Source organism: Chrysemys picta, chromosome 10, assembly GCF_011386835.1.
Source record: "Chrysemys picta bellii isolate R12L10 chromosome 10, ASM1138683v2, whole genome shotgun sequence".
NCBI classification, from domain to species: domain Eukaryota; kingdom Metazoa; phylum Chordata; order Testudines; family Emydidae; genus Chrysemys; species Chrysemys picta.
The window spans coordinates 40,390,869-40,405,209 of NC_088800.1; the positions used below are offsets into that span (position 1 = coordinate 40,390,869).

At 52.0% G+C, this 14,341-nt stretch overlaps 1 protein-coding gene across 4 annotated transcripts in view; it reads right to left on the bottom strand.

Annotated features, from left to right (window-relative positions):
* Positions 1-14,341, bottom strand: part of ALPK3 (alpha kinase 3) — a 117,208-nt gene that overhangs the window by 43,230 nt on the left and 59,637 nt on the right. For all 4 annotated transcript variants that reach the window (XM_024103968.3, XM_008166762.4, XM_065558477.1 and 1 more), the window contains one exon: positions 11,269-12,682. In XM_024103968.3, the coding sequence (XP_023959736.2) occupies positions 11,269-12,682 (1,414 nt within the window). The remainder of the gene's footprint in view (positions 1-11,268; positions 12,683-14,341) is intronic.

Sequence of the window (14,341 nt, forward strand, 5' to 3'; positions counted from 1 at the left end):
AAAAACCTGATAAACCACTTATGTGGCATCCGACTGACTATGGGGCAGAGTGGAGGCCCTAATACTCTCCATTAGCTGAACAGAAGTGCAAAAAGCAGTTTCCCTGAGTCTCCACTGGCAAATCATCTGACCTGCAGAGCACTCAGAACAGTCTCCAATAACCTCCAATACACTCATTCCTGAGCTTCCCCCAAGAGAGGAGGAGCTGAAATCAGGAGTTCCCTAGGAAGCTGTTAATAAAGCATTTCCCGCAGAAAGGATCAGAGAGAACTGGCCTCTCCAGCAGTCATAATAACCCACAAACCCTTTGTTACCATGGAAGGCCGGTTCCAGGCACTCACCCTGCCCAGTGTCCTCCAGCTCTCCCGGAATAGGAGAGTTGAGTTTCGAAGGTTAGAACCCCAGCGAATGCAGAGCTAAAGGTCCCTCACACCACCACTTTACAAGAGCATTAGCTAACACCAGCAAGCAAAACACAAACGTTGGAGAACCAGGAAACAAAGAGCTAAGGTAACATTTCCCACACAACCTCAACTCTGCCCCTACATCCATGTCCAATGGAAGGGTACAGCAGGACTCTGATTCACACAGTTCAATGGGCAATCACTGTAGCCAGTTCACCTACTCTGGCCATGGGGTACTTGCTACTGTTTCACAGGCATCACCATAGACACTCTGACCTGCCTCAAAAGAGGCTCACATTACAGAACAGGATTTCCCAATATTGTCTTTTCTGGAATTGCCACAGGAGTGTTCTCAAATTCCAAAGGGGAGAAGCAGCAGGAGAGGTGACAGCATATGGCAGTGAACTTTAACAGCATGACCTGTGTGGTATGGGAGAGAATGAGGGATGGACAGCCTATAATCACTCCTCCACCTGTGTATCCACATAGGGAAGAGTAGGTTTCAGTGTCACAGGTATGCTGGCAATCGAGAAGAGTGATGGGTGTGCGGTTGTGGTTAGCCAAAGCAGTTCTCACTGCCAGGGTCCGGGCCACACCACATCTCCAACTGCTTTGAAAGTCTCGTCAGCTGGGCTGTGACGGGCATGCACTCAGGGCGAGCCGCTTCCACTGCTCATGCTGCTGCAGCTGCATGCTATTTTTATTGTGCCAGCCCAACGAGAGCTACTGCCGGTATGTTTCCTCCAGCTGGGACTCACCCCCCCAGCTTCAAGTGCAGCCATGGCCATAAACAGTCAAAAAAGAGGAACAAGGAAACTAGAAGAGAAGAAATGTTACAACAAGAATGGCAGACAGGTACCCGCATCGCAAAGTGAGGGAGAACGTTCAGATTCCAAAGAGCAAACACCTGGCAATGTGACCAGGTAACATCTACACCATCTCCGTCGCAACAACCCTTGAGGGGCTGCCCTGCAGGCACAACACAACACTGCTAAGCAAAACCCAGGAGGACAGCGGCTCTGTTTCTTGATATGACTGACAGTGCTGGTGTGCTGAAAGAAGTAGCATGCTTCACTGACAGTGAAGAACTTGAGGAACAGCAAATACAGGATTCAGGTGTCAAGTATCAGGGGGTAGCCGTGTTAGTCTGTATCTACAAAAACAACAAGGAGTCTGGTGGCACCTTAAAGACTAACAGATTTATTTGGGCATAAGCTTTCGTGAGTTAAAACCTCACTTCTTCGGTGCATCCGAAGAAGTGAGGTTTTAACTCACGAAAGCTTATGCCCAAATAAATCTGTTAGTCTTTAAGGTGCCACCAGACTCCTTGTTGTTTTTGTAGGATTCAGGTGGTGAATTCACCTAAGCAGCCCCCTGCAGAAGGAAGCCCTGGAGGCTCGGATGCAGTCACTAGCGTTAGCCCGTAGCTATTTGTTAATCTGTGGTTATTTTTAGCTCGTGGTTTTATTCTTCTTTGAATGAAAGAAAAATGGGGTGGGGTGGAGAGATGTAATGGTGACCCCTGGAGACAATGGATACCGACCCTGTCATGGGACAGAATACTAACCTTATCATCCCAACCCCATCATGTGACTGGACTAGGCAATAAAGTACAGTCTCTTTCCAGCTCCTCTCTGTCAGACTCTTTATTACAGTGCATACAATCTTTGAGGTGAAAGAGATGGCCACGGCTTAGTTGGACTACTGGAGATGGGGCTGGAGAGGAATGAGTCAGTCATGGTAGTGTAACAGAGGAAGAACTGTCAGGCTTGGCAAAGCCATGGATGAGGGAGGAGACAACTCATGTGACCCCAAAGTGCAAGCTGGGGGATCCAGAAGATGGTGGAGTTACAGAATGATGGAGAGAAGGGGTGGGTTTGGATGGGTGAAGAGGAGCTCAGTTTAACGTGCTGCAGCAGACACCCCGGAGGAGAGATCCCTGAGGCAGGCAGACATGCAGGACAGCAAAGACCGGGCCAGTCAGGGTGTAGCAGTAGATGTAATCCATGAGAGAGGAGGAGATCATCCCATGGGTTGGTCTACAGGGAGAAGAGCTGGCAAACCTCACAGAAAAGAGCTGCCTTGGATGAGCTTCAGTGTACACCGTCCTCCCAGAGCTTGTTCATTTCATCACAGCATGACAATGTCAAGTCAAGGCCTTGTACTGTGGACACCTTATTAGATCCACACTGTGAGGCCAGGTGATGGAGCACAAACTCCATTTAACGTCAGCTGATTAGAAAACTGAAGGTTGTCAAAGGATTTTGTAAAGATGCTCCACAGCAAAAATAATTAATGTCTGTTATCTGTACTGTAGCAAGAGCACTTCCTATTTTACGGCATTTATACCATGGGCAGAATGAAGAAGTAGTTCATTCAGAACCAACTTCTCTGATCTTTGGGTCAGAAGTGGATCAGGCTTTGCCTCCAGTTTTCCCACTACAGCCAAGCTCTGCTCAGAGGGAATCTATTTGAGATGGTGCTGATGTCAGTGCTGGAGCCCGGAAAACACGGACACTAAGGCCCTGTCCAGACCAAGGGAAAGATTTTTTTTGTTTTAGAACTCATGACAGTCAATTAACACATTCTAACCACCACCTAGTACCCAGTGTAGATGAGTTTAACACCTTTAGAAATGCCTTCACCAGGCATAGCTCCAATAGCGTTAACTATGACCAGCTAACATTCCAGACACGACCGTCTTTGTCTACACTAGGTGTGAGGTCTACACTTGTTCGTTAGGGAGCATGTTTTCTAAGAGGATGCATTTTCCAGTGTAGACAAAGTCCTAAGGATAGCAGGACATGACTGGTGCCAGAAACCCTCCTGCTCGGGAGCAAGGAGCACAAAGCCAAGTGGCAGGTGGCGAAGCTCAAAAGCAGTGTTGCTGTGGATTTTTGTGGCATGGCAGGGATTAATGCAGCAGCTTGATGGTAAGAGAAGTGATATGGCCAATGGAGGCTGTGCAGTCAGCTTAAAGAAGGGTACAGGGGACTGTACTGGGATAACTGCAGATGCCTCCAGGATACAGAACCTCAATTCTTCTTCAAGTGCTTGTTCATGACAAATTCCAATCAGGTGTGTGCGTGCACGCGGGTGCACGGCAGCCAGAAGATTTTTCCCCTAGCAGTATCCGTCAGGTCGGTCCAGGTGCCCCCTGGAATGGCATCATCATGGCACTCAATATAGGGCCCTACCGACCCGCCACCCCCTCAGTTCCTTCTTACCGCCAGTGACGGTTAGCTGGAACTTCCCCTTGCTCTTGTCATGACAAGCGCATTTGGCAGTCTGTATATAGTTTTCATTAGTTCCGTAGTTAGTGTTAAGTAGTTAGTAGGTACTTTATTTAGTTCATAGGTTTCCTTTGGAGGGGCTTCCCCTCAAGCACTATCCCGGTGCTAGGGCATGCTGCAGTCTCCTGGCTTCAAAGCCTGTGACGTCTGCGGCAAGTGTATGCCCAGAAGTGAAGTGTTTGGGGGAGAGCTATCAAAATGATTGCTGTAGGATCTGCAGGGGTTTTTGCCCCAGGACACTGAAAGATAGAGATGAGAGCCTGCAGCTCCTCCTAATGGAAGCGGCACTCCAGCTCCAATGCAACTTTGGCACCGAGTACCTCCTCCTCAGTACGCACTCCCCTAGCACTGTCAGCACGGGGATCGGTGCCAAGTAAAGACAAGGACTCTCGGCACCAGGGCTGTCCCTAGCTATTCTGGGGCCCTACATAGCCCCTCCTCGGGAGGTGTGTGTGTGGGGCCCCAGGCCTCTTTGGGTGGAGGGGGGGCGAGGAGCAGGCCCCAGGCTTCCGCAGGGGAGGAGCGGGCCCCAGGCCCGCTTCGGGGGGGGGGGAGATAGCTTAGTGGTTTGAGCACTGGCCCGCTAAAAACGCGGGGTTGTGAGTTCAATCCTTGAGGGGGCCACTTAGGGAACTGGGGTAAAAATCTGTCTGGGGATTGGTCCTGCTTTGAGCAGGGGGTTAGACTAGATGACCTCCTGAGGTCCCTTCCAACCCTGATATTCTAGGATTCTCCGCAGGAGGGAGTGGGGGGGCTGGCCCCAGGCCTCTGTGGTGGGGGGGGGCGAGGAGAGGGCCCCAGCCTCCACGGGGGGAGCGGGCCCCGACCTCCGCGGAGAGGTAGGGCTGGCTTGGGGGTAGGGGGGAACCACCCCCCAGCACTCACCTGTGGCGTGGCTGGGGTCAGGTCCCTGCATTCCGTGCAGCCCCGGCCCTGCTGCAGAGCTCAGGGGAGTGGAGTGGGGTGGGGCTGGGCAGGGGCAGGAAGAGGCAGGGCTGGGGCACGGAAGGGGCAGGGCGGGGGTGGAGCAGGAGCGGGGGCCCTGGGGAAGAGCCAGAGCAGAGGCTGGAGCAGCACGCAGCTGTGCAGGACACCAGGAAATTTGCTGCCCCAAATCTCCTGGTGCTCTACGCAACTGCGTACTTTGCATATGGGTAAGGACGGCCCTGCTTGGCACTATCATGGCTCCACTCACAGCTCACATGCCGCAGGCAGGCACCAGTCTCAATCGCCGGTGCCGCAGAAGAAGAGGAGGCCAGAGAAGGGTCTTACCCGCCCCCCCAGCTATACCCAAGAAGCCAGCCATTGTGAGACCCGAGTTGGGCCACACTACTTCGGCCTCACTGCCACAGTTGGTCGCGTTGACTCCTGTCCTCGTGGAAGGGCGGTCGAGTCCGGACCCTTCTTGCTTGACAAGGCCGAGCCGACAACTACACCTCCCGTCGACCCCAGAGGCGTTTGAGGCAGCACGGGACCTACTCCAGCTCACGGCACCATTTTCCCCACCTAGACGGGAGAGGTCATCAGTACTAGTCGCTCCCCCGGCACCATCGAGGGGAAAGCCCGCAATGATGGCCTGGTGGTCTCCATCCCCTGCACATCACTCTCCAGCACCAGAACAGGGTCAGCAGCCTCATCGGTCCCTGAACCCTCAGCGCGGACCCTCTGTGCCTCAAAGTACCGCTCCTCCATGGTCCTCCTTTTCGGAGACCTCAGAGTTGGACTCCTATCAATTTCGTAGGAGGAGAAGTAGATGGTCCAGGTCATCACGAGACCGGCACCCTTACCCGGCACAATGGCCCGCGCAGTGGCACCCCTGGTACCATGACCCTTTTGGACTCCCTGGGCCTTTCATAAAGGCCAAGGGTGGAGCCAAGGGTCGCATTCCAGGGTGGCGGCGGTAGCCTCGGCCACTTTTGTACCGCCTCCGGCACCGTCGGCAGGATTGGGGTTAGCTCCATTGTTCCCTGATGCCACCATCCCAACCCCTATGGCACCAGCATCGTCTACGCCAGCCCCAGCAGTTTCAGCACTGACAACCTCAGCACCAACAGCCTCGGCACCATCGGTTCCAGCTTCAACAACTTCAGCACCGGCAGCCTCGGCACCGATGTATACACCTCCAGCACTGAGGGCCACAGCACTGTTCGCATAGGCTCCAGACCAGGATCCCCAAGCACCGCAGGACCCCTTGGATGTGGAGAGAAGAGAGCAGCCACTCCTTGCGGGTGTCTCTTCCTCTTCCCCTCCCTCTCCAGGTGACGCGCTGGCGGGCACTTTGGTAGCCCCAGCCCTGGAGGACTACAGGGTCCTAGAGCAATTGCTGAGGAGGGTTTCCAGGGCCGGGCTTTCAGGCAGAGGAGGTAGTGGAGGATGCAGATTCAATGGTGGATATCCTCGCCCCTTTCGGACCTGCTCGTATTGCTCTACCCCTAATAAAGACCATTGCCAACACCACCAAAACCATGTGGCAGACCCCGGCTTTGTTGCCTCCTATGGCTAAGCGCAATGAAAGATGCTATTTTGTGCCATCCAGGAGCTACGAGGACTTGTTTACCCATCCTCCACCAGATTCCTTGGTGGTGGATGCTGCTAACCAACATGAGTGCCAGGGCTACCAAGGCTCCTCCCCAAAGAATCAGGAGGTGAAATGACTCAACCTTTCTGGGAGAAAGGTCTGCTCCACTGGCGGCTTGCAGTTCTGCATTTCTAATCAGCAGGCCATTGTCAGCAGGTATTGCTACAATACATGCGGGGCAATGGCAAAGTTCACAGAGCTGCTGCTGCAGGACTCCCATGCCAAATTCTCGGCCCTGGTGGAGGAGGGCAAGCTCATTTTCTGAGCTTCATTGCAGGCTGCTCTGGATGGTGCGATGCGGCCACTCGGGTAACGTCTACCGGGACTGCCATGAGAAGGGGCTCCTGGCTCCAAGTATCAGGTCTGCCATACGAGGTCCAGCAGACCATTCAGGATCTCCCCTTTGAGGGTGTGACTCTATTTTCCGAAAAGACGGATAAAAGACTACATAGCCTAAAAGACTAAAGAGCCACCCTCAAATGGCTGGGCCTTCATACCCCCGCCACGCAGCAGAGGCATTTTAGGCCGCAACCTCCTCCGCGGTTCTATCAACCGCAGAACTGGCAGGACGGCTCACAGAGGAGAAACAGGAGTGGCAGGAAGAGGCTGCACCTGTCCTCAGGCCAGGGCTCTGGCCTGTCCAAAACTTCATCTGGCCAGAAGCAGGCCGTTTGAAGGTGTGAACAAGGACAGCACACCAGCACTTGGACTGGATCCAACCTGCCTTACCTTCTCGTCCTGACTATCCCCTTTCTACTCTGTGTGGGTCCGTATCACATCGGACCGCTGGGTGCTCTGCACGATAGAGAGGGGATACTCCCACCAATTCTCTGCCCTTCCACCAGCCCCCTTCTCCATCCCTCTTCAGGGACCCTTCTCACAAGCAAATCCTCATACAGGAGGTGCACTCGCTCCTATCGCTAGGGGCAGTGGAAGAGGTTCCTCTGGAGCAGAAGGGCAATGGTTTCTAGTCCCGGTATTTCCTGATACCGAAAGCCAAAGGCAGGCTCAGACCCATCCTAGATCTGTGGGAGCCCCAACAAGTTCATGAGGAAACTGAAGTTCCACATGATCTCTTTGGCTTCCATCATCCCTTCCTTGGATCCTGGGGACTGGTATACTGCCCTCAACTTGAAGGACACGTTCTTTCATATAGCAATTACACTATCCCACAGAAGGTACCTCAGGTTTGTGGTGAGCAACAAACACTACCAGTTCACAGTCCTCCCGTTCAGCCTGTCAGCGGTGCCTTGTATGTTTACCAAGTGCATGGTAGTCGTGGCCGCGTTCCTACGCAGGCACCAGGTACAGGTGTTCCCGTACCTCGACGACTGGCTGATCAAGGGCTGCTCCAGGGCTCAAGTGGAGGCACAAGTAGAGTTCACAAGAACGACGTTCGACGAACTGGGCCTTATCCTGAACATGGGGAAATCGACTCTGTCCCCGGTTCAGCGGATAGAGTTCATAGGGGTGGTGCTGGACTTGACACAGGCCAGGGCTTATCTCCCGGAAGTGAGGTTTCGGGCCCTGGGTGACATCATTCAAAGTCTCAGGCAGTTTCCCACCACCACAGCAAGGAATTGCCTGAAGCTTCTAGGACCCATGACCTCTTGTACCTATGTGGTGCAACATGACAGGCTCAGACTCCGGCCTCTCCAATTGTGGCTAGCCTCAATGTACTGGCCGGCTCAGGACAGTTTGGAAAGGGTCGTCACTCTGCCTCACCCGGTCCTCGACTCCCTCCAGTGGTGGCTTGACCTGCAGGTAGTGTGTGAAGGGATCCCCTTCACCGGTCCTCAGCCATCCCTCTCGCTAGTGACGGACACATCAGCCTTGGGCTGGGGAGCACATCTGGGAGATCTCAGGACACAAAGCCTCTGGTCTCAGGCGGAACTTGCTCTCCACATCAATGTCAGAGAGCTGAGAGGGGTGCGCCTGGCATGCCAGACTTTCCGAGCTCACTTGACAGGGAGATGTGTATCAGTCATGACAGACAACACCACAGCGATGTTCTATATCAACAGAGGGGTGCACGCTCCTCTCCCCTGTGCCAGGAAGCCCTCATGCTGTGGGACTTTTATGTAGCTGATTCGATACATCTGCAAGCATCATACCTCTTGGGAGTACAGAACGAGTTGGCGGACCATCTCAGCAGGTCTTTTCATGGCCATGAGTGGTCCCTACACCCGGACATCGCAAACTCCATCTTCCAATGATGGGGTTTTCCCCAGATGGACCTGTTTGATATGTGACGCAACGGGAAGTGCCAGCAGTTCGCTCCTTCCTGAATCACAGCCCGGGCTCCACTGCAGACACGTTCCTACTCCCGTGGGGAGGCCATCTCCTATACACGTTTCTGCCTAGCCCTCTCGTTCACAAGGTGCTCGATACGCAGGGAAGAAGCTTCAGTGATATTGATAGTTCCAGCCTGGCCCCGCCAACACTGGTACACATCTCTCCTGAAAATATCCGTGGAAGCCCCAGTTACCTTGCCATTCCTCCTGGACTTAATAACTCAATATCATGGCAGTCTCCAGCACCCAAACTTCGAGTTGTTGCACCTCATGGCTGAACCCCACAGAGCTCTACTGCTCAGATCCGGTTAGACAAGTCCTCCTGGGCAGTAGGAAACCCTCCACCAAGGCTACCTACCTTGCCAAGTGGAAAAGACTCTCAATCTGGTCGGCGCAGCATCACTCGTCCCCGACACTCGCCTCCATAACACCCATACTGGGCTACCTTCTCCACTGCAAGCAGCAGGGACTGTCCATGTCATCAATAAGGGTTCACTTGGCCACCATCTCTGCCTTCCATCCAGGCTCAGAGGGCCGGTTGGTATTTGCCAACCCTATGGTCAGCCGTTTCCTGAAATGTCTCGACAGGCTATATCCGCACATCTGGCCCCGAACTGGGACCTCAATCTGGTCCTTTCCAAATTGACGGGTTCGCCCTTCGAACCGCTGGCGACTTGTTCCCTGCTCTACCTAGCATACAAGGTTACATTTCTGGTAGTGATAACCTCAGCCAGGAGGTGTCTGAGCTCAAGGCCCTAACATCAGAGCCCCCTTACACTGTGTTCTATAAGGACAAGTTTCAGCTCTGGCCACATCCAGCTTTCCTCTCGAAGGTTGTCTCCCGCTTTCACATCAACCAGGACATCTTCCTCCCAGTGTTCTATCCTAAGCCACACTTGAGCGGCAGAGAGCAGAGGCTTCACTCATTGGACATCCGCAGAATGCTAGCCTTTTACATTGAAAGAATGAAACTATTTAGGAAGTCCATTCAACTGTTTGTGGCTGTGGCAGACAGGATGAAGGGTCTTCCAATCTCCCCGCAATGAATTTCCTCGTGGATCACATCCTGCATCCGTGAATGCTATAACCTGGCAGAGGTGCCTGCCCCTCTGCTCACTGCACACTCCACCAGGGCACAAGCTTCTTCAGCAGCGTTCCTGGCACAAGTCCCGACCCAGGAAATATGCAGAGCGGCGACGTGGTCCTCCATACATACTTTCAGTGCACATTATGCTATTACCCAGCAGGCCAGAGACGATGCAGTCTTCGGTAGAGCTGTGCTCCAATCAGTGGAAGACGCCAACCCCACCTCCAGAACTTAGGCTTGGGAGTCACCTTCTCGTAACTGTTGTTCTTCGGGATGTGTTGTTCATGTCCATTCCAATACCCACCCTCCTACCCCTCTGTCCGAGTAGCTGGCAAGAAGGAACTGAGGGGATGGCAGGTCGGTAGGGCCCTGTATTGAGCACCATGATGGCACCACTCCAGGTGGCGCCCGGACCAACCCACACACCTGATTGGAATGGACATGAAAAACACATCTCGAAGGACAACAGTTATGAGAAGGTGAGAAAACGGTTGTTTGGTTTTTTTGCAAAGCTTGTGTCCAGAAGAGTATCTTGACTGATTCCTTAACATTACAAGGCTGTGCTTCCAGCTACGGCTGCACATCTGCAAGGAAATCTAGAAGAGGAAGGCAGGTGCCAGCCTTGGGAAATGCTGGAAACCTGGCAGTTCCAACTTCCCATCACAGTCAGTGGATGTATTGCATTACCAGCCAAGTATGTGGATGAGTGACAGCTATGCTATGCTCTGTACATTTGGCTATGCTCAGGCAGGAGTAATCCCCGCTCAGAAATACGGTACTCCTCTTTGCTGGTGTAGTAACAACAGTGTACAAGAGATGGTTTCAGAGAGCAGAAGCGGGTCACAACTAGCTGGCCCAGGCCATCACAATGCCATACAGGTGGGAAATTTGGGCTTTTTCCAACCTTCTGGGGGAATTGGAGCAGGGGAATGAATCCACATGAACCTGCAGCTCTCTATTCTCCTGGCAGTGGGGCCTCAACTCAGTCTCTTTATTCATCTAGATCTGTACTGTAATGAGCCCCCTGCACATTGATGTCATTGTTCAGATGTAAAATCCCAACTGTGCCCTGAAATCAGGATCACAGGATGTTGGGCCGTGAAATGTGTTAATAAGAAAACATGCAACCTCCAGCCCAATACTGCATTTCATGGAAAACACTTCAGATTAAGTGACAAAAATAGACATGGACTGAAAGGAACTGGTGACGGTCAGGAACAGATGCAGTTCTCCGACTCGGCAGCACGGCACAACGACTCATCGAAAGCATTGTTCCAGCAGGGCAGATGGAGCCAACAAATGGCCAGATCTACAGTATGTATGTTTCACCGTAAACAAAATTCCACCCGCTGCCCAGTAAAGTTCACAAAGCCTACCTGGCATGTCTGTTTTTCGTTTACATAACGACTTTCTAACTGTGCCACTTAGAAGCCGAGGCTCATTGCTAAACTGAACAGATGTCATCATGCTCTCTGTTTGTCATACACATTCAGCATTCCCAGTTGCCGTTTATAGCTAAGAGTGATCTGTGCTCACTGCTTAGCTGATTTGGAAACATTTGCCTGAGGTCAGCTTACCAAAAAAAAATAAAAAAAAATAGAACTTACATTACCTCACACGGCACTTTGAAGACCATCTGTTCTTCCAAGGAGCCCTGAAGCAAGCTTCCTCCTGCCTCCTGTCTCAGCTGGGACACATCCAGACACGGGGCCACTTGATTCAGAGATGGAGTAGTATGCTGAAAGGGCTGCTTGGTGTTTGGTTGTACAGAGTCCAGCAAGTCTGTTTCTTGGACGTTTTTGCATGAGGAGATGCAAGGAGTCCCTGATGCATTTCCCATTAGGAGGGAGTGCCGCATCTCAGAGCTCAGTTCCAGGATCCTGCTAGGAGGCTCAACTCTCTTCTGGTTTAAATTCCCAGGCAGTTCACTTTCCTTTTTGGTTAACTTTGTACCTATGGCCTCATTCCCCTCCAGTTCCTGTTCCACAGGTTGGCCTTTCTGCTCCTTTCCTGCCACAGCCCCTACCAGGAACACCTCAGATGCTGGGGGAGGAGTTTCTCTTTGCCTGTTAATGTTCACAGCCGGAGACTGCAGCTGAGCCCCATTCTTGGCTTCTTCTGGGGCTTGTGGCATCTTCTCTTCCATTACATGTTTTGCTCCACTCTCAAGATACATCTCTGTCAAGGAGAAGTAAGTGTCACCCCTGGAAGGCAGGGAACATGGCTGAGGTTTGCCAGTTTCAGCATCCTGACTGCTGGGCGTTCCAAGTTCTTTGACTTCTGGAACGTCTCCCACCAGCTGGCTGATTGCAGCTACTGACTGCATGCTCCCTGGCAGGGCAACAGAAGGGGCATTTCTTTGACTTTGGGAGAGATTTTGGCTCTCTATCAGCCCATTTTCTTGACTTGAAACTTCCTGTTTTGCTGCCAAGAGAGCAGCAGGCTCTTCCCCCTTCTTTTTCTTCTTTTTAGCAAAGGACTCTCTGGTGGTGGGCTTGGTAGTTATTTCCTCCACCGTCTCATAGATGTATGTGAAAAAGCTATTTCCATTTTCCTCCCCACTTTCCATAGAGGAGTCTCCATTGGTGGTCACCTCTGCATCCAGAGGCCTTGTTAGGAAGTTGTTTGAAAATCCAGCGGTTGCATTTAAGGATGGCTCCTTGGGCTCAGCAACATCTTCCCGTAACCTTGACTTAGGATCCGCAACATGCACCTTTGCTACATCTTCCTTCTCCCATAGGGAGACACCTGAACGCAGGTTCAGATCCCCAGTCAGCCGGCGCTTTCGCTGGAATCTCTCAGGACTTGTCCTCAGCTTCTCCACCTCCATGTTTTCTTTCCCTTGTTTTCGGCTCTGCTCTATTTCATGCAACTTGGCTTCAGCCTTTTGCTTGAGTTTGGCAAACCACCTCTGATGTATTTTATACTCCGTCATGGTTCCCACTTCCAGGACACCGGAACAGGACACGATGCCTTTGGTATTCCTAGCAGAGGCCTGGTAAATGGCCGCATCATCCTCTCTGCATCTGGTGACCAAAAACAACATTGTGAAACACACCTGTCCCCCTCAAGGCACTTTTTGCACACGCATGAACACACCCACACACACACGTCAGTGACAGCAGTCCTTTCTACAACTGGTCAAAGAGTAGCCACCAGGTACAACACTCAGAAAACTGGGGATATTTTGGTATCACCATTATTTTCAAGTCTGTTCGCAATATAAAAATACTGGTCAGGTGAACAAATGGCTGCCTATGGAGATAGCTCAGGGTATACAGGACTGGTTGACATCTGAGCTTGCAGTTGGTCACGGAGGAGTTGTATACATGTATTTAATGTTGAACATGGGTGTTCAGCTGAACCCTGCACAGCAGTCTCGGAGCTTTATGATGTCACAAATACTAAAGGGCTCAAATCAGGCAGAGTCTAACCAAAACCCAAGTGCTTGTGAAACTTCCATAAATCTGTCAAGGTAAAAAGACTAAGAAAAATCCATACTGAGAAGTGGTGACTGTTTGGCTGAAGTGAGAGTTACGCTCAAACTTTGAGCTTTCCTGGCCAAATGAGGCATTCCCTATGGCTCTTAGCCACAGCTGGCTGGAGGGTGCTGCCCAAGCACAGGTACCTAGAGGCACTGATTCACCAGCTCCAGTGGTGCAGCCATGCATTCCCACTTCTGTGCATTCGCCTGAGTCTGTGGTGCAAGGTTTGAAGCTATAGTTGCTCAGATGCCCAGCTGGGTCTGGAGCGCTACAGTCAGTGCCGGCCTACTTTCCCCACACCCAACGCTCCCAGAGCACTAGCAACAAGAGGATGGATGGCTTCCCCTGGAGCAAGAGACTCCCTAACATATGCAAGGCAGCCACAATATGATCCTCCGTTTCCACATGCAAGAGGCATAGGCTGAAATATTGGCATTGGCCTAAACTGGAGAGGACTGTGGTGAAGAAGGAACAGCTAGCACCAAGAATTCCATTGATTCCATCCTGATCGAGTGAATCCCTGGGCAGGATTCTTCTCTCAGGCTCTGACGTGCTCCATCTAACTCTGCTTCTTGAATTTCCTCCCCCAGCCTTCCCTTCTGTCACAGGAAACCAGTCTAATGAGATCACTTATCTGACTCCACCTCACCTCACATGCCTATGCCCAGTAGCTGTTTGAGACACACCTCGACCAGTTGTAACAAATGGGGCCTAGCAGGCCAACTTTATTTATGAACCTCACCGTGGGAAAGTGGATAAAAGTTCATAAAAGGTTCCGGTCACCTATAATTACCAAATGGCCTCCTGATGTATCAAGGACTGTTCAAATCATGTCTGATAAACCAGAAGAGGGTGGGACTGTAAATCTATGAGCCAAACTTAGTGCATTGGAAATGAGGGTTAAGGGAGGGGTAAAATAATGAGGGAATGGGCTATTCTACCCATCGCTCCCTTTGGGGGAGGGGGTTCTTAAAATTAATCAGCTGGCTGGCTGAGAGATGGGTAAACAGGAAAGGAGTGAACTTCATCATCACGGCTGCCATCCCCACCATCTCCTGGGATCCACCATGACACTGCTGGGCTTCTGTTAGCCTGATCATGACAGATGCCTTCAACAGACTGGGCCAGAAGGACCCAGATGGACGTCACCACCTCCTCCAGCTAAATCCTGAACACTGCCTAGTTCCTGCCATCACCCCT